We start from the raw sequence: 22,868 nt of genomic DNA on the forward strand, positions 1-22,868 counted from the left end.
GAGCTTAAAATTCGAATCAATTGACATTTCCTTTATAAATCGGTTTCAGTTTCTTACATTCCAACCTTTTTTAAACGCAATTCTTATAAATGTTATTTAGCTTAATAATCCCGTTTGTGAAATAAAAACTAGATTGCGTATGTTTGTAGTTTATATTTCAACAAATTTACACCTCGCTTTAAACCATATTGAACACGTTCATATGCAATAATATCCGTTGCTTTTCCTGTTGCTATTTGCCACTGGCCCTGGCCCATGTTGAGTGTTGATTGTGTATGTCGATTATGGGTATGGGTAGAAAGAGTATCCATATTCGTGGTTAGCTACGTTCTTTTGTGTCTTTTTCGCGTGTGTCTATGTGTGTGTGTGTGTGTGTTTACGTGTGTTTACACGAAGCTCTACATAATTAAGCATATCGCATAAACAAAAATTTTCTAACTTTCACTTTTTGGGCTTAACATCTAGAGATTTCGCTTGTTATCTTTGTGTGTGTGTGTGTGTATTAAATGTGTATGTATGTTTGGGTTGATCAAATCGTTGTAAAATCATTGTTTAATGATTGACACCCTTGCGCTCCTGGATGTGATCAATATCATAGGCAATAGTGCCGCGAATCTTGCGCTCCAAGTTGTTCGAGTAGACATCGGTCCACAAATGGGGCAATGGCAGCTCGGTATCGGTCTTGGCAATTGCGGTGGCCTCATCCACCTCCTTGCGCACCTTCATGTCGATGGCCTGATATAAACGTAATGTTAATGGAGTGTTCCTTGAGTTCGACTGTCAGAATACTTACCTTAATCTCATCGGTGGTGATGAGACCCAGCTCAATGCACAGCTCCTTGAAGGATGTGATGGGATCACGCTTCTGACGCACCTCCTGGATTTCCTCGCGTGTACGATACGAGGTTCCCGGATCGGACATGGAATGACCCGAATATCTATAAGTATTCGTTTCCATCACCAGCGGTCCATGCGTGTTCACATACTTGATGGCAAACTCTGTGGCACTGCGCACAGCCAGCACATCCATGCCATCGACCCAAATGCCAGGCAGAGCATCGCCACGCGTGTAGTAGTCCGTGTTGCACGAAGCACGCTCCGCACTGGTGCCCATGCCTATCAGTAGACAACAGAACAAGATAAGTTTAGTTGTAGTATGGTAATTTATAGTATTGGTTAGCGTGATAGCATGAATTACTGATAGTGTAATTTATTGATTGTATGATTTACTCCAAAGTATTTTTATCGATAGTATGATTTTTTGATAGTATGATTTACTCAAAGTGTTTTTATCGATAGTACGATTTATTGATGGGATGTTTTATCGATAGAATGATTTACTGATAGTATAATTTATTGAAAGCATGATTTACTCCGAAGTATTTTTATCGGAAATATTGATAGTATAATTTATTGAAAGTATGATTTACTCAAAGTATTTTGTATCGATAGTACGAATTATTGTAAGTATGTTTTATCGATCGTATGATTAATAGTACGATTCACTCAATGTATCTTTTATCGATTGTATGATTCATAGAGTTAACAAATAGTGTGTTTTATCGATAGTATGATTTCCGGCTACAAAATATACTTCAAAATTAAATTTTTTCGAAATTCAAATTTTTCAATAATTTAAATTGCAATTTTTAAAATAATTTAAGTGAATATTTTTTAGATTGTTTAATTTCGTTCACTTTTTTTAACTAAGTAAAAGAAAGTTAAATTTTGCATTTGTTTCTTAATCCAAATCCAAATGTAAAAGATTTTATTTTAGAGTACGATTTCCCATTGGTAATTTCGTAATTTGCAAAAGCAGCAAAAGCTCATGAGTTTGAATTCTTTAAAATTAAAAATTGTAAAAACATTTGAATGGAAGTAATTGAAGAAAATCTTTCAGTTTTGTGAAATAAAAAATGAATTATACAAGTATAAACTTATTCTTAATTTTGTTTGTCGTACATATTAAATAATAGAGTTCCCAATAATTTAGAATTCTTATTTAATATGTATAATAATTAATGAAATATTAATAGTATGAGTTTTAAAATGACTTTAAAATTTGTAATGGCATTATTTATCACTAATAAAAAAGTTGTACAGAAATGTAAAGTTTTCAGAGCGTTGAAAAACAAGTAGAATGCTTTCCAGATACTGTAGCTGATTAATCGTATAAATTATCTACTCACCATAGTTATTGTTCTCGCAGACAAAGATGACGGGCAACTTCCACAGATAGGCCATGTTGTAGGCCTCAAATACCTGGCCCTGGTTAGCAGCACCATCGCCATAGAGGGCCAAGCACATGCCACCGTTGCCCTTGTACTTGCAGGCGAGACCAACGCCAGCGCCCAATGGCACCTGGGCACCAACGATGCCGTTGCCGCCATAGAAATTGGGGGGAATACATGTGCATAGAGCCGCCCTTGCCGCGAGCACAGCCGCTCTGCATGCCCGTCAATTCGGCGAGGACGCCCAGTGGCGAGACACCCATCAGATAGGTCCAGCCATGGACGCGATAGGCCGAGATGATGTTGTCGACATCACGCATGGCGGCCTTCATGCCAACGGCGCAGGCTTCTTGGCCCGAATACAGATGACAGAAGCCACGAATGATCTTCTCCTTGTACAGATTGCCGGCAGCGGTCTCAATGCGACGTATCGTCTGCATTTGTGTGTAGTATTTGAGCGCCTCATCCTTGGTCAGTTGCACTGTGGTCTCGGGTCCCTCGTCCAAGCGATGCAGCTTGAATGGCTGAGGAGCACACAGCACAGAGCACACATCACACGGCAGCGACAGAGATAGAATGCATGAAAAAGAAGAAACGTGTAAGTAAGCGAGTAAGCATTTCGATAGACAGAGAGAGAGAGAGAGAGAGAGAGAGAGAGAGATAGATACGCAATGGTTTATTCTGCAGCAATAAAAGTTGCAATGCTAATTTAATACCTATTTCATTTGTATTTTTGTTTAACTATAATCGATTAGTTGTATCGCAAAATAAACATTAATCTGTAACTGTTTTTTTGTTTTGTATACTTTCGTTCTGCTTCGATGACGTCACACGAGAGTGAGAGCACAGCACGCACACAGCGAGAGATCAACACTGAAGTGCACTCTTTTTTTTTGCATAACCTGTCGATCGCCGTGGAAAGTGTTGTTGCTGCTGATAAGAAAGTGCGTGTCGTCGGCGTTGACGCTGCCGACGTCGGTCACGCGCGTCACGGTGTGACCTTGACGGCCGGTAATTTTTGAAATGACCGCCAGACGAACGACACTCACGCAAAATGCAACTCTGACCTGATTGGTTAACAAGCAAGCAAGCACACATATTCACACACATTATGTAATCGGTATTTTTCTTTTCACTACTGCGTTGGTGGGAGAAGGAGCTCTTAGGTGGTGGGGGGTGGTGTGTGTGTGTCTACTTACTCGATTCACCTGCACGGTCGCTTCCGTGGCATAGTTGTTGGTCTTTGCGACACCAGCCTGTGCTGCATTCTGGAATAAACCGAAAAATGACGATGAATAACTGCGTCTGCTTCCAATTCTTATTTGCTGTTGTAGTTGTTGCTGTCGCGTTGTCCACTGATAATAGTTGTTGGTGCTGCTGCTGCCTGTGTTGCTGCTGTGGGTGTTGTTGCTGTTGTTGTTAGTCCTAATATTGCTGCGATTGCTTGTTGAAGTTGTATGTTGTGATCGCTTTGTATTAGTTACAGTGACAATTGTTTTGTTAGTGACAGCAATGGCTGCATTACAGTTACGTACTTTTTGCAATTGCCTTACAACAATTGGCAATTCGCTAACGCGTGATAATGTACGCAACATTTCGACGGCTTTCGGTTTCGACTATTCTCTCTCGTTCGCGTAACAGCTGCTGGCCAATCGCCATAAAAATACGCGTTTTTCATGTCAAACAGCACTAAAAAATATCAAATTTGAAGAAAAATACCAAATCAAATGCGGAGTTATCGATAACATAGCAGTATATTTTAGATAATGTGGTCACACATTGGGAGTCATTTGCAGGACCTATTTTAATAATTTAAAATTGTTTTTAATAAACATAAAACTTTTATTCAAAATCTGAAAAAAATTGTTAATTAGCTTTCTGAATAAAAATGCACTTTGGTTTCAAGAAGTACTTTTATTTCACATTAAAGATCTCATTTTTGTTTTTGTTTATCATTCTCTTGTCTTCTTACTCGTATTTACTTTTAAATTTTCCATTTCTCCACTTGTCTTCATATAATTTACTAATTCTTACAAAAACTTATGTAATTTTCGTTCCATGCACAAAAAAATCAATTAAATTTACAGAGCCAGTTGAATACAAAAAAGAAACAAGTACATAAATTATGTATGTTAAACAGTTTTACGAAATTATAGTTATAAACTAAGCTTTAAACTAGAGTTTTCTTTTTTTTTTTTTTTTTGGTTGTGTTTACTCAAAAAGAAATGGCAGCTACAAGCTTTGAGTTTTGAGGAAGGAAACAAAGAATACAGTGTTGCCTAACGCACAAAAAATCAACGAATACGGAACCTAACTAAAATGAATCTCACCCGCTGACCAACTGTCTGTCTCCCTCTCACTCCTTAGCATTACAATACAATTCATTTCACTTCACTCCCTTTCGGGCTTTGTCCTGTTTTCCGTTGAAGTTTTACATCAAAAATTGGTTTCTTATGCTTCTTCTTCTTTTGTTTTTGTATTTTTTTTTAGCACACAAATATTTTGCTTTATGACAAAAAAATTATGCTCTTTTATCTTTTAATATGTATTGTATGTATATATAAACACTTATTAGAAGTCCTCGTATGTCTGTTGGAGGGGGGAAGGGGATTTAATATGTATGTATATGTATAGTCATTTAAAGAAAACATACATTTCGTTCTTGTTCTTTTTGTTTTTGTTGTTTCTAGTTTGGTAATATTTCCCGAGTGTGTGTTTGGGTGTGTGTGTGTGTGTGGATGTGTGTAGCCGTTAGCATAAATAGTTGTGTGAAAACGTGCAGCAAAAATCTAAAACGTAAATATATTATAGCAGAGGTGCGGTGTACGAAAAAGTCACGGCAAATACAATATCATGTTTGTTTGTTTGTTTGTGTTGCGTGTGTGTGTCTGTATGTGTGTGTGATTTCCATTTGTCTGTGTTGTAAAATGCCGGCACATTCTTATTATTGTTGCTGTTGTTCTTGCTGTTGCTGTGGTTGTATGATTAGGAAATTACGTATGTATTGTAGTTGTATCTTTTGTTATGCTTAAGCTGTTTAGTAGTTTTTGTTTTTACTTTTACTTATTTCATGTTCTTTCTTTTGCATAATTTACACCAATTTAATTTGCTTTGAATATATTCTCATTGTATTTGTTTGTTTTGCTTCCATTTTGTTTTTCTTTTTTCGTTTGTTTTTACTTTTTGGGTTCACCACATAGTTTGCATATTTTGCTGATGAATAAATCAAGTATTTAAGAACATACATAGAGCACACATTTATATAACGACAAGATGACAATTATAATGTTGTTTTTTTTTTCGTTTTTTCTTTAATTGATATTTATTTTCATTTTGCATTTATTTGTTTACTTTCTGATTTGCAAATGTCTATTGTGGATGGAAATCTTTTATTTATTTCTTATATAATATTTGCTCAATTTAGCCCATTGAGATTCACAAAATTAACCAATACAAAAACACACGCAAAAACAACAATTGTTCAAACAATTGGCCAACTTCGATCTGTCCGATCATCAGTGCTGCCTAAACCGTCGACGTCGTACAGTTTTGGTAGCTGCAAAAAAAAATGAGTTCTTGGAAAGTTCCTCGAATCCAACAACAATATTTGGTTCATGAGGATCGTTTCTCCAGAGTAATTCAAATATACATTTTTATCGTATATTGTACAAACAAAAATATTGGTTGCCAATTTATTAGCACAAAAACAATTTGCTAAGCATTTGCTTGCTTTTATTTCCTCGTGTACTTCGGTGTGTTCGACAAATTAGTTTGAGTCCAAACCAAGAGAAAAGAAAACAGTTCGTTTTGTATTCCATTTGTTGTTGTTGTTGTTGCTGTCAAATATTTATGTTCTTTGTCTTGTCTCATTTAAATTGTTTATGTTTTTGGTTTTGCTTTTATTCGTTCGGTTGCAGTGGTGGTTGTTGCCTGTGCTATGTATGCTAGTGTTCATATGTATGTATATTGTGTAGCTGCTCGTTAATATGGTTGTTGCGCTTGCTAAGCCAAGACTCAAACCAACGTGTGCAAAACCATTGGGCGAATTAGAAAAACGAGACGCAATTTAATATGAATGAAAATAATCGAACAAATAAAACAATCAAATCAAAATGCATAATTGTATGTGTTTTTCTTTTTTTTTTTTTTTGTTTCCATTTTTATGTATGTTACATTTTGTTGGTTTTGTTTTTTCTTTTTTTTGTTTTTTAATGTTCTTCACGTGCTAAAACAACTACAATTTACATTTCTGCAATTGGTATGTCAAAAACTTAGGGAGGGAAGAAACAAACAAAAAAAAAAAAAAATAATAAAAAAATGCAATAGAAAAATATAACCTAAAGCGTATAAATGGGACGTGGAGGGGATGGATGGGGGTGGGGAAAGGAATTTGGAATTGGCTTAAGGAAAACTGATGAAATATAATAGTAACTAAACAGCGTTGGTCCAACTGTTGCTTAAGTCGATTCATACAATGGTAATGCCTAGCAGTTGTATAAACGTGTATGTGTACGCGTGTGTGTGTGTGTTTATATGTGTGTATTTCTATGTGTCTCTCTATTGCATTAGGTTATTTAGCTCCTACTTTGGGCGGCCTTAAAAGAAAAGCTGTTGTTATTTACACGATACGACAATTAACTTGCAACGTGCAACGTGCAACGTCACTTGACCACCCCATTCTCCGGTTGCTTTAAGCGACATCTGGTGGCGGTGACGGCGGTGTTGCTGCTGCTGATGACGACTCGGCTGCCATTGCCAGTATGTGCTGCTGTTGTTGATACTCAGCTTCCTCGAGATCGGCGCGACGACAGCTACTGCAACTGGTGGCATCGCTGTCCTCCACAATGGGGCCATCGAAGTCATAATCTTCATCTTCATCCTCGTCATCGTCATCATCATCACCGTTGTCGTTGTTCTCGTCGTCATCATTAACAACTTGCTGCTGCTGCTGCTGCTGCTGACTACTTGCACCAACAGCACCAGACACCGGCAACTCTTGTTGTTCCTCCTCCACCTCCATCATATCTAGTTCCATGTCTTCGTGCTGTTGTTGCTGTTGTGTTAATTGTGTATCGTTGTGATGAACAACCGCTGCTGTTGTTGCCTGCTGCTGTTGCTGTTGTTGTTGTTGCTCCTCCTCCTCATGCTCCACATCCATCTCCATTTCAACATCTTCCGCATCCGCCAGCTGTTCCTCCTGCTCTCTCCTCTGTGCGGCGGCAACAGCAGCCTCAGCCTCAGCAACAGCAGCCGCATCAGCCAACTCTAATTGTAACTGTTGCTGCTGCTGCTTTTGCTGATGCTGATGTTGCTGTTGCTGTTGCTCCTCCAACCTCCTGACCACCACTTCATCCGACTCGACAATACTTTAACCGCTCTTAAACAATAAAATGGCCACTTGGCCCAAATAGAAGTATATGAAATGGCGCGTCTCGTGTGTCACATACGATCCAAAGTTGCGACCCACAATGCAATGCCATGTGGGATTGTATTTTTTGTCGAACTCCTTCTTGATATAAGCCGCAATATCCTGCAAACAAAACAATAATACAAAAATCCACGATTAGTCAACGCACACAAGTAAAAAACAGAAAAAAAACACTATACTATAAATACAGGATACAAAATGTCCAAGTGCCTGTTAACTGCTTTCGAAATTAGCGTCGGCAGGCGGAAATTCAATAAAATACTAAAGAGACTCCCCACAAAACAACAACAACAACAACAACACTCCTTTCCCCTTCTCCTTATCCCTCCATCACTTCTCTTCACCGTTTACAAGCACATTTTTGGGGTCTGTAACTAGGGTAACCCAAAATGTGTGACCTCAAAAAACTGATTTGAGGGACGAGGACGAGGAGGAGGGGGGGAAGAGCAGAGAAGCGAGTTGCCAAAAGTTTTTCTGTGCTAATGAGTTAGTTATGATTGTTGTTGTTGCTTGTATTCTTGGCTGTTGCTTGGCCTATTAAGTAATTTTGTCGATGCTTTAGCATACTTAGTAGCGCACTGGGTCACACACACACACACACACACACACACATACACACACACCCGCATATATTAAATGAACTTGTCTAATTTCGAATGCAGCGGCAATTGCTAAATGCCAAAGGTCAATGCCAGTTCGTTTTGATGGTTAAAGCCAGGGTTACGCAAACACAGACACAGCCACAGTCACACACACACACACACATACAGACCGATAGACAAAAGAAAACGGAAAAAGCGACAGACCACACAAATGCACACACACACTCACACACAAACACAGACAGACAGACAGACACACGCAGACAAAGCACCGCAACATTTGACAAGTGGCGCTTTCACAGTGTCATCGAGTAGTGTGTGGGATGGAAAAGGAGAAGAGGGGGGAAAGAGAGAGGACAAATGCGAATGCGAATGCGGACAACAGCACAAAGCAAAGCCAAGCAAAACGAGCGTAACAAAACAAAAAGAGCAAATCAAGCTAGTTGAATTATCACAAATTCTGCATTTCCATTCGCTGTTTTTGCTGCACGTTAATTGAGTTGACTTTAATATTAAAGCGTTTGGCAGCGACTCTTCAAATTGAATATCATATATGAATGTATATCATATATGTATAGTGTATACAGTCACCAATAAATACATATTTCAGGGATGGCACACTCGTAATAAAATTAACAACAATTTAATGGACGAGAGAACTTTATGAAAACATTTCACTATTTAAATTAAGCGTGTTAATTCTTTAACAAAAGAAAAACACTGTATTATTTGAAATATACTGAATTCATATACTAAATAATATTTTTGGTATATAGATATTCTACAACAATATAAATACAATGTATACCAATAAGAATGAAACAGCCTGTAATTTTTAATAAAAGCAAATCAATTCAAAAGTTGTATTATTGTTAAAAATATACTGAATTAATATACCAAAAGGTATATATTTGGGATATACCAACAAAAGGTGCTAAAGTTGTATTATTGTTTAAAACATACTGAATTAATATACCAAAACGAATATTTATTTCGACAATCAAAAATATATAAATATATAATAAAAAATATATATAATATATTATATAAATATTCAAAATATACTAAAAATTCTACAATGTACCAAAAGGTATATTTTTGGTATATACTGTATACCACAACAATCAAAATGTATCAACTAGAATGAAACAGGCTGCCTTTTTTACTAAATGCAAATCACTCAAAAAATGGCATTGTTTAAAATATACCGAATTAATATACCAAAAATACTGGAGAATACCGAAACGTACATATATTTTTGATATGGAAATATATTACGACATTCAAAATATAAGGATAAAAAGCCAGTTTTTGCCTTAGACAATTATTTCTTAAATTAAATACAAAGAATAAATTATTACAAAAAATATTTCGCTTCATATAAATTATAAAATTCAAAGTAAATCAAATTATTGTTCTTAAATATTTACTAATTTTTAATTTTAAATTGGAAAGAAAATTTGTTTTTTGTATTTAAATAAAGAATTGTTTAATTGCCAGATGTATTATGAAATTTTAATTTCAAGTAAGAACTTTAAGTCATATTATTGATTTTTAATTGTCAACTCTAAAATCTCTCGACTTTATGTGGCAATAGCAGCTTCGCAAATGTGGCCAACTACATGAAAAATTGTTGTCATTGGACGCCAGTTATTTTTGCTACAAAGTTAAATAAGATGCGACAAGAAAATCGACAAATACAAAGTGCACAAAACTTAGTGTTGTGAGCAACAAAAAGTTCCTGTACTTTTACAATACTTAAGGTGTTGTTTGTGGGAAAAGGTTGGTTGCTTGCTTGCTTGGTTGGTTGGTTGGGGGACAAAGAAGAGAGCGCGCAGATTTTACAGTTGGTCTAAGCCAAGTTGTGGGGTCGCTGGCTGCCTAGACAAACTTGACAACAAGGCAAATGCGTGCTAAGCCATAAACTTAACCCAGTAACCTCAAAAAGCAAAACTAAAGAATTGAAGACAACGAAAAGAAACACAAACACATAAAAACAATCTAAAGCTTATTCCGCTGAGTGCTGCGCGACAATAGCGTCTGTTACAGTTGCCATTTGGTTGGGAGCAAGCGAGACAGCAACAACAGTATTGTGCGAGGGTGCGGGAGGAGGAAAGGGAGAGCGATAGACATGATCGTTGTTAAATAATTCGCAAAGTCGCTGTTGTGTGCCGTGTGTTTCGTGTCAGACGACAATATTCCGTTGATTGTTTCATACTATATTCAATTTTATACGTTTTGCAGGTGAACACACAGCCCTTGCTCTTCCTCTTGCTTTTGCCCCCCCCCACCTCTTAACTTCCCCATAATTTCTGACCCGCCCAGCAACGTTCCGACATTTTGTTTTGGCAACGCGGCAGCAACAAAAGGAAAAATTGAACATTCTGACACAGAACTCAGAGAGAGAGAGAGAGAGAGAATGGGGAGCGAGAATAGCGAAAGAAAACAACAACAAAACACATCCTTTGCGTTTTAGCCAAACACGAAATGAAATATATACTAAATACCTCTGACATTTTGGCTCTCTAATGGCCCCACAATTTCCATACAATATGAAGAGTAGTGCTCAAATACATATAGCAAGAATATTCCATTTTTTGTTTTTGGAAATCAAGAAGTTGCTTGGAAATTTATAAGCTTAAGCTTTTCTCTAGAATATTTGAATAGAAATTTAATCGCAAAAGTACTTTACACCTATTATAAAACGGAATATTTTTAAAATTAATTTGCATTTATTTTTCCTATTACATACATATATGTCAATATATTGAAAATCAATAATTTCAAATCTCTTTAAACAACCAATTTAAGCAGAAGAAATACTAACTAAAAAAATAAATCTAAATATTATTTAATAGGATCTATCTGCATTTATTTTTCTTATTTCAGTTTCGTATTCAATTCAGGAATTTTAAATATCAAGATACTAATTTATTCAGAAGAAATACTAAAAATACTGAATACTCAAATATTATTATAATACTACAAAAAAAATTAATATATTAATACAAAAAAGTAAGCTTTTGCATTTATTTTTCTTTTTTCTCTTTCTTATTCAACAATTTATTCAAATTCAATAATTTTAAATATCTTTTAGATACTAACTAAATCTGGAAAAATACTTTTAAATTAAAATAACTCGAAATATGTCGAGCAAAAAACAAACTGTTTTCTTTTTATAATTTTATTCAACGAATTTTAAATCTTAAAAAACAAATGTAATCACAAAAAGTACTAAAGATTTTTTTTGAATGGAATATTTTTACTTTTTTGTTTATTATTGATTTATTTTTCTTATTAACTAATATATGTTAAGCTATTGAAATTTAAATCTCTTAAGGAACCAATTAAATCAGAAGAAAAAAAAAAAAAATAATATTGTATGCGATTAATTTGCATTTATTTTTCTTACTTAGATTTCGTATTACACATTAAAGTAAGATTTTAAAAAACATTTCCCTGAAACTATATTGGTAGTTTTCTTGTTTTTTTACATTTTATCTGCAACTATTTTATTGCTTTTCAGTTTTAATCTATTTATCTTTTCTCTTTTGCAAGCCAACTCTTTTTGTTTTTCGCAAATTTATCGCGATTTATTTCGTTATCAAGCAGATACATGTTAAATGCTCTCTGATTTATGCAGACAACCCAGAGAACAGAGAACCAAAGCTTGCCATTTTCGATTCCCGTTTCCATCGCTATTTTCATTTTCATTTTCATTTTCAATTCCATTTTCATTTAGTGTCCATCAATTTTCGTGCCATTTCTATAAATATTTAAGCCATCTATCACTCTACTCTACTCTCTCGCTTTCGACTAGACTTTGGGGGCTCAAACTACTTCGAATACATGTCTAAATATATGTAGACAATAATATATTGAAAATGTGAACCTTTTAAATTTGCGGTATATGAAACAATACGAAGAGACAGAGACAGAGAGGGGGAGAAAAGTGTGAGGTAAAAAAAGTCTCGGCCCAAATCATGTTCTCTATATGTCAAATGTGCGGAATGTTCGATGTCGAGTCGCAGTCGAAGTTGTTGGTGTTGCCTGAGCTTGACGGATATATTTGGCCGCATATTGATTAAACATTTGGCCACGCAAAATGCTTCAACCACAACAACAACAACAACAACAACGGCAACGACAATCCAATATTCAGCGACACACAAAACAAATCAAGGAGCACCATAATAATAATAAATGAACTGCAACCAGAAGGACAAGAAAAACAAGAAGACACACAAAAAAAAAACTAATTAAATTTATTTTGGAAAACGCGAACGTTGCGCTGAAAAATTGATTTCATTTTGCTTAGTTTGTCTTTGATTTTGTTGTTGTTGTTCTTGTTGTTGTTGTTCTTGTTGTTGTTTCTTTTTCTGCTATGTTTTTGGTTTATTGGCCTCTTGTAGGCTTATTTGAGGATTTGCCTTTAAATCGCTGTCGCTGTCGCTGCCGCAACCAAGGCAAACACAAAGCAGTCACAGGGGCACAGCACAACGACAGCAACAGCAACAGCAACAGCAAATAATGCCTTATGGTAGATACAATTTAAGCCTCTCGAAAGGTTGAGCGCCCCTATAAATATACAACACATAATTTGCTGTGCTCGCTGCCATTTATTCTCCTCCTTCTCTCATATTTTTTTTTTTTTTTTTTTAGCATTTTCCGTTTAACCCTTGTGTATTGGTTGTTCTAGTTGCGTATCTAATGGATACCAAATTGTTTTCTTTCCCTTTTGACACTTTGTCGACATTTCTTTATGGCAGAAAATAAAAATGCAATAAACTCCATCATAACGATTATGCCACAACACAATCTGGATCTGGGCATTAACTGATCAATTTGTGTGCATGCTTTTGATTTGTATTTATGCAACATTCAAATTGCAATGAAAACCCACTTTTCTGAATCAGTAACGAGCGAAAGAGCAAACAAACTAAGCAAAAGAAGAAAGTGGACTCGACTGTGAGATATCCGATACCATATTCTAAAAATATATCAAATTAATATACCGAAAATGTATACTAAAATATACCGAAGGATATATTTGGTATTTTAAAATACTATTACATATATACAAAGTATAAAAAATTACATTGTGAATAGAAGCAAAACGGTGCGGTATTAATTTTAAGATATAACATAAAAATACTAAAATATAGCGGTGGCTATATTTGGTACACCGATATAGTCATATATTTAAAATATACCAAATATATATACCAGAGTATAAAATATACTATAGACTATAAAATATACCAAATTGTCATTCAAAGTAACTAAGATCTGATTGCATTTAAACAAAACCATATTTAAAAATATATCGAATATACCGGGGAAAAAACGTAAATACCTAAGACTACATTTAAAATATACCGTAGAGTATAAATATACTAAAAAATATACCATTATCAGCAAAAGTTACTAAGAACCTATGTCAGAAGCCGTTTTTTGCCATAAACATTTCCGTATGGGTAACGGGTTTAAAAAAATATATGGAAATACAATTTAGCAAATCAGTTTTTTAGCAAGTTAGGCAGCAAGTTGACAACGTTTTCCCATTAAAGTTGAAAGGGAAAACAATGCATTTATTCAATAAGATATTGCAACATTTGTCAAATCAATTTATTGTTGATTTGTTTGCCATGTGGAAATGTAATTTGGCATGTGTTGAATGCAATTAAAAAAAAAAAAACAGAAAAAAATAAGAGAGACAAACACATACATACCTATTTAATTAGCTCTCACACACATTAATAATGACACTATGATGATTATTATGCAATAAGCACAACAACAACAACAACAACAAAGAGGAGGAAAACGGGGGCCAACAACAAAGAGCAATCAATCGCGCATTTGTGCCCACACAACGAGTGTCGAGCCTACTCGTGTATTTGCGTACTTGTATCTGCTGTCTGTGTGTGTGTGTGTGCGTGTGTGTGTGCGTGTCGTATACTTTATTTATAGCAACGAGGGGCAGGCGCGGCAACGGCAATACCAAGTGGGTGGCTGCCTCCCTCCCAGTGACACTGGCAGCAACAGCAGCAGCAGCAACAGCAGCACACGCATACGCACGCACACAGAGACACAGGCAGGTGGACGCGTAGACAACGAGAGCAAACAAAAAAAAAAGCGTAGCATACTTTCTTGCGCTGCCTTTTAACTACTCAATTAGCAAACGCATCCACACACACACACGCACACACATACAAATGTAGCTACGCAGTAAAAGCGTATATTTACGTACTCCCCTTCCCCATTCCTCCTGTCACTTTTTTTTTCCTCCTGTTGCTGTGATTTCATATTTACGCACTTCTCTCTTTGTCTTTCCTTATCAATCTTTCAGTCTGCCATTATGTTGACGCCATCTCTTTTGCACTCACTGTGGACACGTATTCAAGGACCTGCTGCTGCTATAGCACCTGCCATTGGCATTGACTCTCTTCTATGTGAACCTCTGCAGAGAATCCGCATCCGGCACATTGACCAAAGCAGACGGCGACCAAGACACAAAAAACCCATCGACGACCATCGATAGATGGATAAATGGATGGGATGATGCGCCACTCACACACACACACACACCGACACACACACACAGCGCACGTCCGTCTATTGATTATTTCTATTTCTTCATTTCACTGCTGCTGTTGTTGACATAGCTGCTCTGCTCTCTGCTTCTGTTGCTTCTATTTGCTGCCACTGTTGCTGCCGCTGCTGCTGCTGTTGGTGCTACTAAGCATTCATTGCCTCACACAGCCAGCTTATATTAAATCCTGCCCTTGGCCAGGGCCAACACAGTTGACGGCCACCAACTACATAAAAAAAAAGCACGGAATATAAAAAAAATCCCACCCCGAGAGGGAGACGACGGAGAGGAAGAAAAGTGAAGGGGAGGTCGCGGTAAAACCTCGACACTGAATTTAATGATGTGTATGTAATTATTTAACCAAAAATCGCAGCTAAAATCTCTCAGCTCGTTTCATTTCATTCAAGGGGGAAGCGCTTTAGTCATGCCCCAAAAAGTATGCTATGTAAATTTCAAAAAGAATTTCACTAAATTTCACAAAATAAATATAATTCTTTTTATGACAAATTTGAGTTATTATTAAATGTATTATTATTTCGTTTGACTTTTATTGTTATTTTTGTGTTTTTTCGTTTATTTTATTATTTTCTCTCAACAGTGCGTATACTTAATAAGCGCTCATGACTGTTAAGTTGATTGTTTTGCTAACTTAAGCATTTGTTTATGACAAATTTGTATTATTTATTTATTTATTTTTAATATACGTTTATAGTTTTTTTTATTATTGAGTGAAATTATTTTCGCCATTTTGAATACATTTTTTTCACCTTTTAGTTTGATGTAACAAATTTGTTTCTTTATTAAATTCAATGTTATTTTATTGTTTTTTTTTTGCTTTTGCTCTTTTTGTGGTTCTTTTTTTTTTTCTTTGCGTATACTTAATGTAGATTTTATACTTTTCAATTTTGTTTTGTTTTAATGAATTTTTTAAAACAAATTTGTGTATGAGTTTAAATTCTGTTAAATTTGATTGATTTTCTGTACTATCTTTTTATTTTATTTTTTTCCATAACAAATTTCTGTTCTCATTAAATTGAATGCTATTTTGGGTTCTTTTTTCCTTTAACTATGCGCATACCTAATGTATCCTTATTACTGTTAAATAGATTGTTTTTCTAAACGACTTTCCGTGTTATTGGAACTACGCTTCGTATACTCAATGCACCACTACACAAAGACTTATTTAATTGAATTTGAAAATGAAATGTCCTCTTCTTTTTGTTTAGTCAAATATAATATATTGAGGTGCCGTTGGCCATAGTTTTTGCTTTCAAGTGCAAATATATATTTTTCATTATTCGCCTTGAAGTTCTCCTATCTATTGACAATGCAGCAACAGCAGCAGCAGCAGCACAGTTGGTGTTTTGGCCAAAATGCCAAAAGGTCAAAGCTGCTACCGAGACGAAGAGATGCAATAACAAAATTCCAGGAATCGCTTCAACTTGGTGGAAACTATGTGTGGGGAATAACTTGCAAAAGGACAACACACAGAAAGAGCGAGAGAGAAACTGTAAAACAAGCAGAAGAGTTTCATGCCACACATATGTGGATGCAACAATTTGTGTACGCTTGCCTGCGTTTATTTAGTTAGCACATAATTGCAATTGCATTAAACAGCAAAAAAAAAAAAAAAGAGAACACTACAAAATGTGTGTAATGCTAATGTAAAGTTGTTGATATAATTTGCATACGATCAGAATACTTGACACAATTTAAGTATTTTTTTTTCTAGTTTTATGCAAATGTTATTCAATTCAATTGGCCTCTACTTTTTCAATATGCAACACCTGTTGTCGACACAAAATACATTTTAAATACCAAATATTCACTTTAATAAATATGGATGTTTTCAATTTTGGAATTTCGGTTTTCAACGAATTACTCTGAATTTGAATGCATGCATTCATTACTTCAGTTGAGCAAACATATATTTGCTGACACAAGTCTCTGAAGTCTTTTTATCCCTTTTGATGCGATGTCACTTACCTTTTCAATATTGTACTTCTCCAAGGCTTGTGTCGCACAATCAACAGCATCCTGCTGCATCTCCTCGCTCATATCAGCATTCTTGATGACGGCTTTGCGATCAGACATTTTTGTGGTTATTTAGTTTGTTGTTTGTGGTTTGGTTTGGTTTGGTTGTGTGTGTCCTTTTGTTGTTGGGCAGATGACTGAAACGAAAGTAATTGAAAATTGCACTCTGCAATTGTGCAATTGTGAAATGAATTAGTTCAAAGCGAGCGAAAGGAATGGCAGTATTAATTAAGAGATGCAAATCACGGGCCAAAGACATAGACAGGCAAACTGCAACACAGTGGCTGGCTGCTGTCAGTGCAATCAAAAGCTTAATAAAGTTACACACTCACACACATAGAAAGATATAGAAGGGAAGGGAAGACACAACACACGTATAACGCAAGCGCATAAAACTTGTAGCATACTTTTGTGGGCGAGTGACAATGCGACACGCTCGCAATTTAATTATAAACCACAATAGCGCGTCGCAACGTTGCAAATCAAATATCAGAGCAGCATCAGCAGCAACATTGCCAACTGCCACACACACACACACACACAAACGCACGCACACACAGACAATCTGAGAAAAGCCAACACAAACATCAATTAGCAATGAATGAGTGAAGAGCAGCAACAGCAACAGCAGCAGATGCCAAGAGAGCGAAAGAGGGACGAAGAAGAGAGAGAACATGATATGGCCTTGGCAACAACAAACATACATATGTATGTGTGTGTGTGTGTGTGGTGAGTGAGAGCAAAATGCGCTGCAGCTAATTCAAATTCAATGCAGCAGAAGAAGCTGCCATTTTATTCTCTCTTTGCTTCTTTTTTCTGCTGTTATTGTTATCTGTTGTTATTGTTATTTATTATTATTGCTATTATTCATGCTGCTGTTTTGCTGGCTTAATAGCGAGTGCAACCAAAGTAAACAAAAACACGCATTCAAATGCAATTTTTAAAATGCATTCACACACACACACACATACACATACACACAGTTGCAGTTGGAGCAAAAGGGCCTGGATGGAGCAAAAGAGAGAGAACGAGAGAAGAAGAGAGACAGAGCTATGGCTGAAAGCCCGGATAGCCAGGAATAAGGCCAGTTAGTTGTAAGCATGGCAACCGAACAAATCATTTGCCCCTTTCACTCAATCCAATTCAATCCTAGTTCCCCCCTTTTTCTCCCCTCTCTTCATCTCACAGTCAGCTCAGCTCATTCACTCAAAATAGATGGATCAAGTGGGTGTATTTGTGTACGCGTATGTCTGTGTGTGTGTGTGTGTGTGTGTGTGTGTGTGTGTGTGTGTATGTTCCATGGGAACCTGAGCTGTCCATACAAAATGAATTTTTATATTTTTCATCTCCTTCAATGAGCATATCTCTCGCTCTCTCACGCACTCGCTGCTCTCTCTCTCTCTCTCCTTTCCTCCTTCTTTCCCTTTGATTTATTTAGCATTCTTTTGTTGCGTTGCATTTGCATTCTTTATTACCCATTGAAGCTTATTAACTTGTTATTTTTCTCTACGCATTCTTCTGCAACTATCTCATATTTGAGCCGACTTTTCTTCTTGTTGTAGTATTATTATTGCAGCAGTTGCCGCTTAATTGGCCTCTTAATGAAATCAATTTATCGAATAAGGGCACTTGAAAACGAAGCAAAAGGATTTCACATCAAGAGATTCTAGTCTTGAATATAAATGCGCAACTTTCTTTGAATTCAAAATATACTACTTGCAATGTATATCTTGAAATTGGAAAAGTTTTCTTTAATATATATTTATCTTTAAGCAAAAGGTATCTTGAGTAGAAATTATCTTTAGTATAATATTTCCCTACGATCTTATCTTTAGTTTAATCTCTGCGTAGTCAAATCATTCTTTAGCAGAAACCTAGCTTTTAATATGAACTCAATATTAGAGGTAAATTTCAAGCTAAACAAATGAAACAAAAAAACTGTTTTAAAAACAAACAAATTTCTCTTACCGATTATGCAAATTGATATTTGATGTTTCACAGAACGCAACAAACTTCATTTGAAAGCCCGCAAATAATTTACGTCTAATAGCAGAATTAAGTATTCGGCATTATCGAGACTGTGAGCGATACCGTTTTGGCCGTCTACCAAACTTGGTCAACGATTAAGTTATTTGCGGCACAATTTGCAGAGCTGAATGCCAAATGGGAAAAGCCAAATGATAGAACCGGAAACTTTACTAATAGTTTTGCTGACTAACTCTGACTCTGACTGACTGCTGACTGACTCATTGACAGTGCCATGCGGGGGGGGGGGTAGAGTAGGTCAGCTATAGAATATGAAAAGTGACCACACACTCACACACACAGAGAGGCTCAACTTTACATATCCTGTTTTCCTGTCTCCCGCATACTTTACTCCATATGCACTACTCGCTCCCTCTCACTCTTACAGCCGGCGTTCCAAGCTATTTCTCGTTTTGCGATAAAATTATGGAAATTCATTTAAGCACAAAAAGGATGCAGCAATCGGCCGACAGGAGGCAGTATTATGAGCTTGTAACAATGCAGTTGAACTAGCCGTAAGCAGCAGCATGACGTGCAGCGTGCCAGGAGTGTTGGTAAGGGGGAAGGGGAAGGGTACGAGGAGGATGTGCTGATTAAGTCAATTAGATATGCATTGACAGTTGAACAAACGGAGACAGCTTGTTGCTACCTCACCGAGCGACTGAATGAGTGTGAGTGAAAGCAAAGCTTGAGCAATGTGAGTGTATGTATGTATGTGGCTGTGTGTGAGTGAATGACAGCTGCGTGGGTATGTGTGTGTGTAAGAGTGATTTCAATTTGACTGATGCCACTTTCAAAGTTTAAACGTGCACATCAAAATATATGCTGAAATGTGTGCCATATTTAGCCACAATAATTTAATTAATTGTTTTAAGTTGTAAAAATGTAAATAAATTATTTGAAACAACTTCTCTTGCACAGCTAATAAATAGGCAACGATTCAATGATCAAAGTGCGCTTGCCAAAACACGAGCGAGAAGGCAACAGACTTGAACCAAGTGCATTTGCGTGTGTACGTTCTGTTCACCTAATAAATATGCAACTACCCTATGATCAAATTAAGCTTGGCAAAGCTAGAACGAGACGGCATCACTTTTGGCTGCTCTCGGCACTGAACTGTATATGTGTGTGTGTGTGCAAATAAGGCATAGCTAATAAATAGGCAACGATTTCATGATCAAATTGCCCTTGAGAAAGCAAGAGCGAGATGGAGCGTGTGTTCTTGAGTAAGTTAAACAACAGATTTGACACTCTGCAATCACAATATGCAAATGCATGTGTGTGTGTGCGAGTGTGAGTTTGTGCATTACTCCCACGACAATCAACTTATCAAATCAGTTGCTAGAAAGCTCTCAAGCTGCAAGCTCCCCATAATTACCTATCAAGGCATGCTCGCAAATTAAGAACCAGATTAGGCAACAACAAAAACAAACCAAAAATATACAAATTCGAAATAACAAATGACGTCAGCTTGAAAACTTGGACCTTTCATTTGATTATAAACCAGACACAATCTTACACACACACATACGCACATAACATAGAGTTGTTGGCCAGTGAATAACAAATCTCAATCGCACAATGCGTGGGCAACAAACGTAGGCGGCGACTTCGACTGCGACTGCGACGTCGACGTCAACGTTGCAGTTTTTAGTCGGCAATCTCTATGGGAATGCTTTCGGCAATTGTTTTGGCCACACACACACACATGCGGACATACATACATTGGTAATTTATTGCACAACTTCATTTAGAACTTTTTCTCACAACACAATTCTCACTTACCTTAGTTGTTGTCATACCCTCTATATAAGGGTATATTAGTCGACGATGCTGCGAAGTCAAAAGTCGTAGCAGGTGTTTAACTAGTAAGTGTGTATGTTGGCATGTTACATTATACATATGACAACAATTCGCGACGAGGGTATCTGCTAGTCGAGCATTCACTATGCTTTCTTTCTCGTGGAGTTTTTGCGAGATCATTTGCCGCGTGCCAAGGCAAAGTTTTATTTTGCCCTTCCTACAATGCATTTTGTTGTTGTTGTTTTTGGCGGCCTTGCCGCTAACTCAACAGCTGTCGACTAATTAAGCCAAAATTTAAATAATCTTAGCACAAAAAACAAAAAAAAATGCGCAAAATACTCTCAGCCCTAACCTATTGAACGGAATGTATAAGTGTGCATGTGTATGTTAGTATTCGTGCATGTGTGTGTAGCTCCTTTTTGGCAATTTTGCACTCAGTACAAAAAATAAACTCGACACCGCCGCGTTTGCACTTTAGCCATAGAGGGAAGAACTTTAACAAAAAAAATTTGAACAAAAATATTCTTGTTGGCACACAGTTTTTTTCGGGAATCTGTTAATTAACTAAACTATCCGTTTATCTAAAATAGTTGTGTTTACCGCTAAGCGCACTCGTCGTCGACTAAATTGACCAAAAAAAAAATAAAACACTTCGATTTGTGTTGACGCACTTCGTTCTGAGCTGTTTGCTTGCCTGTGTTGAACTGTTTCGATCGAAATTGCTGCCGACAGCCGAGAGGTGTATAAATGCCTTTAGTGTTGCAGGCAACATTCGAATTCCTCGCTTCTGATTGGCTGAACTGAGGCGGCGTGTGGCAGGCCGCTTCTGGCAGGCCGCGTCTGGCGTCAGTGCCTAAGTACCCGTAACGAGTTATGCAAGCAAAACGAGTACTTTTCGAATACGTTCTAGAACTTTGTTCAAACATTTCGCAAAAGACAACACCTCAATTCAATGAAAAAGTATTAAATAATTGTGTTATATATTTGTGCATTATTAAAATATCACAAATATTAAAAAATGACGTGTGAAAATAAAATAAAGAAGTCATGTGACGTGTACTCGTTACTTTGAAACGTGTGAGTGACTGAGTACTGGCATCACTGGGGATTACCATAGCTACAGGGTTGTATTTAGTGACAACAGCTGAATGGCGCCAATTAGACAATTCAAATTGTTGTGAAAACATCCTAACCATTCGTGTAATTCGATTATCTATTATCCATTATTTTGTTATTAAATAAATATAACACTATTATTCATATCACATATTTTATAATTTCATGATAAATTTGAATTTTTTGTGAAAACAAAAGCAACTTACAACACTGACCATGTATTAGTGTTGCAAAGCGAAATTTTTTGAAATGTTGAATAACTTAAATAGCGTATCTAATTATTAAGTTACATGAAACCCCAAACAAGCTAATTGTATATTCGAAGAAAAATAAATAAAACTATGCATGCAACCCATTTTACAGAAAATTATGTAACATATTCTGATTTAATACAATATCATTTCTTTTGATGAGAAGAATTAGTGCATTGGCATTCACACATACACAAGAGTAGTATCAATAAGCTAATAATAAAAAAAAAGTAATCGGCACATCAATTTTAGGGTTGCTATCGCTTTAAGTGTTGCCCTCCAGCTTCGATCTCAAAAAATTAAAACGAATATTCAAAATTGCATTTTCCGATTATACGACTGCAGGTATTGCTCCATGCCAAGAGCGTAAAACATTATTTATTTTTAAAGCAAGTATAATCCTTCTTATGTGCATTTTCATACACGTTTGTATATAAATACGTGTATATTGTTATATCCACCATGTGTGCATGGTCTGACATTAAAATTGGAAATTTTCGTTTGTTCATTTTACAATGGCTCAAGCGAAAGCAGCACGACGATGACTACTAGTTGTAGTTGTAGTTGCCAGTCGTAATCATTAACAAGCGCTATGCTCATGAGTGCGAGCGAGTACACCATACTGTGTGCTGCTAGCTATTAGTGTCAGATATATTAGTACATACAGCGGTAATGCGAGCGTGTGTGTGTTTGTGTAAGCGAGTGTGGGATAAAACCCGCAAAGCAGCAACAATATACAAGAGCATTGAAGCGCGCGCTGCCGATGACTAATATTTCAGGGCT

General features: G+C 36.3%; 2 protein-coding genes across 3 annotated transcripts; both read right to left on the reverse strand.

Annotated features, from left to right (window-relative positions):
• Positions 1-138: 138 nt before the first annotated feature.
• On the reverse strand, positions 139-3,924 carry LOC132795491 (pyruvate dehydrogenase E1 component subunit alpha, mitochondrial). Its single transcript, XM_060806230.1, is given in 6 exon segments — positions 139-735; positions 794-1,116; positions 2,190-2,400; positions 2,402-2,755; positions 3,431-3,499; positions 3,767-3,924. Coding segments are annotated over 6 exon segments (1,200 nt in total). The 5' UTR covers positions 3,827-3,924; the 3' UTR covers positions 139-552.
• Positions 3,925-7,593: 3,669 nt separating this feature from the next.
• LOC132795257 (dynein light chain 1, cytoplasmic) lies at positions 7,594-21,493 on the reverse strand. 2 transcript variants are annotated; one of them, XM_060805882.1, is made up of 3 exons: positions 21,390-21,493; positions 16,843-17,027; positions 7,594-7,761 (listed from the first exon to the last, which is right to left on the reverse strand). In XM_060805882.1, the coding sequence occupies exons 2-3, from the start codon at positions 16,948-16,950 to the stop codon at positions 7,600-7,602; spliced, it is 270 nt and encodes an 89-aa protein (XP_060661865.1). In that variant the 5' UTR covers positions 16,951-17,027; positions 21,390-21,493; the 3' UTR covers positions 7,594-7,599. The 2 variants fall into 2 exon arrangements, with proteins under 2 accessions (XP_060661865.1, XP_060661864.1); XM_060805881.1 differs by having other exon boundaries at positions 21,319-21,432.
• Between the last annotated feature and the right edge of the window lie 1,375 nt (positions 21,494-22,868).

The sequence above is a fragment of the Drosophila nasuta genome, chromosome X (assembly GCF_023558535.2).
Source record: "Drosophila nasuta strain 15112-1781.00 chromosome X, ASM2355853v1, whole genome shotgun sequence".
NCBI classification, from domain to species: Eukaryota; Metazoa; Arthropoda; class Insecta; order Diptera; family Drosophilidae; genus Drosophila; species Drosophila nasuta.

What these genes read in the sequence shown, in the direction of transcription:
- LOC132795257 (XM_060805882.1), bottom strand. Translation starts at nt 16,950, where the DNA reads ATGTCTGATCGCAAAGCCGTCATCAAGAATGCTGATATGAGCGAGGAG. An exon ending in AGAAGTACAATATTGAAAAG is followed by an intron (nt 7,762 to 16,842) that starts GTAAGTGACATC and finishes TTTTGTTTGCAG; the next exon opens with GATATTGCGGCTTATATCAA.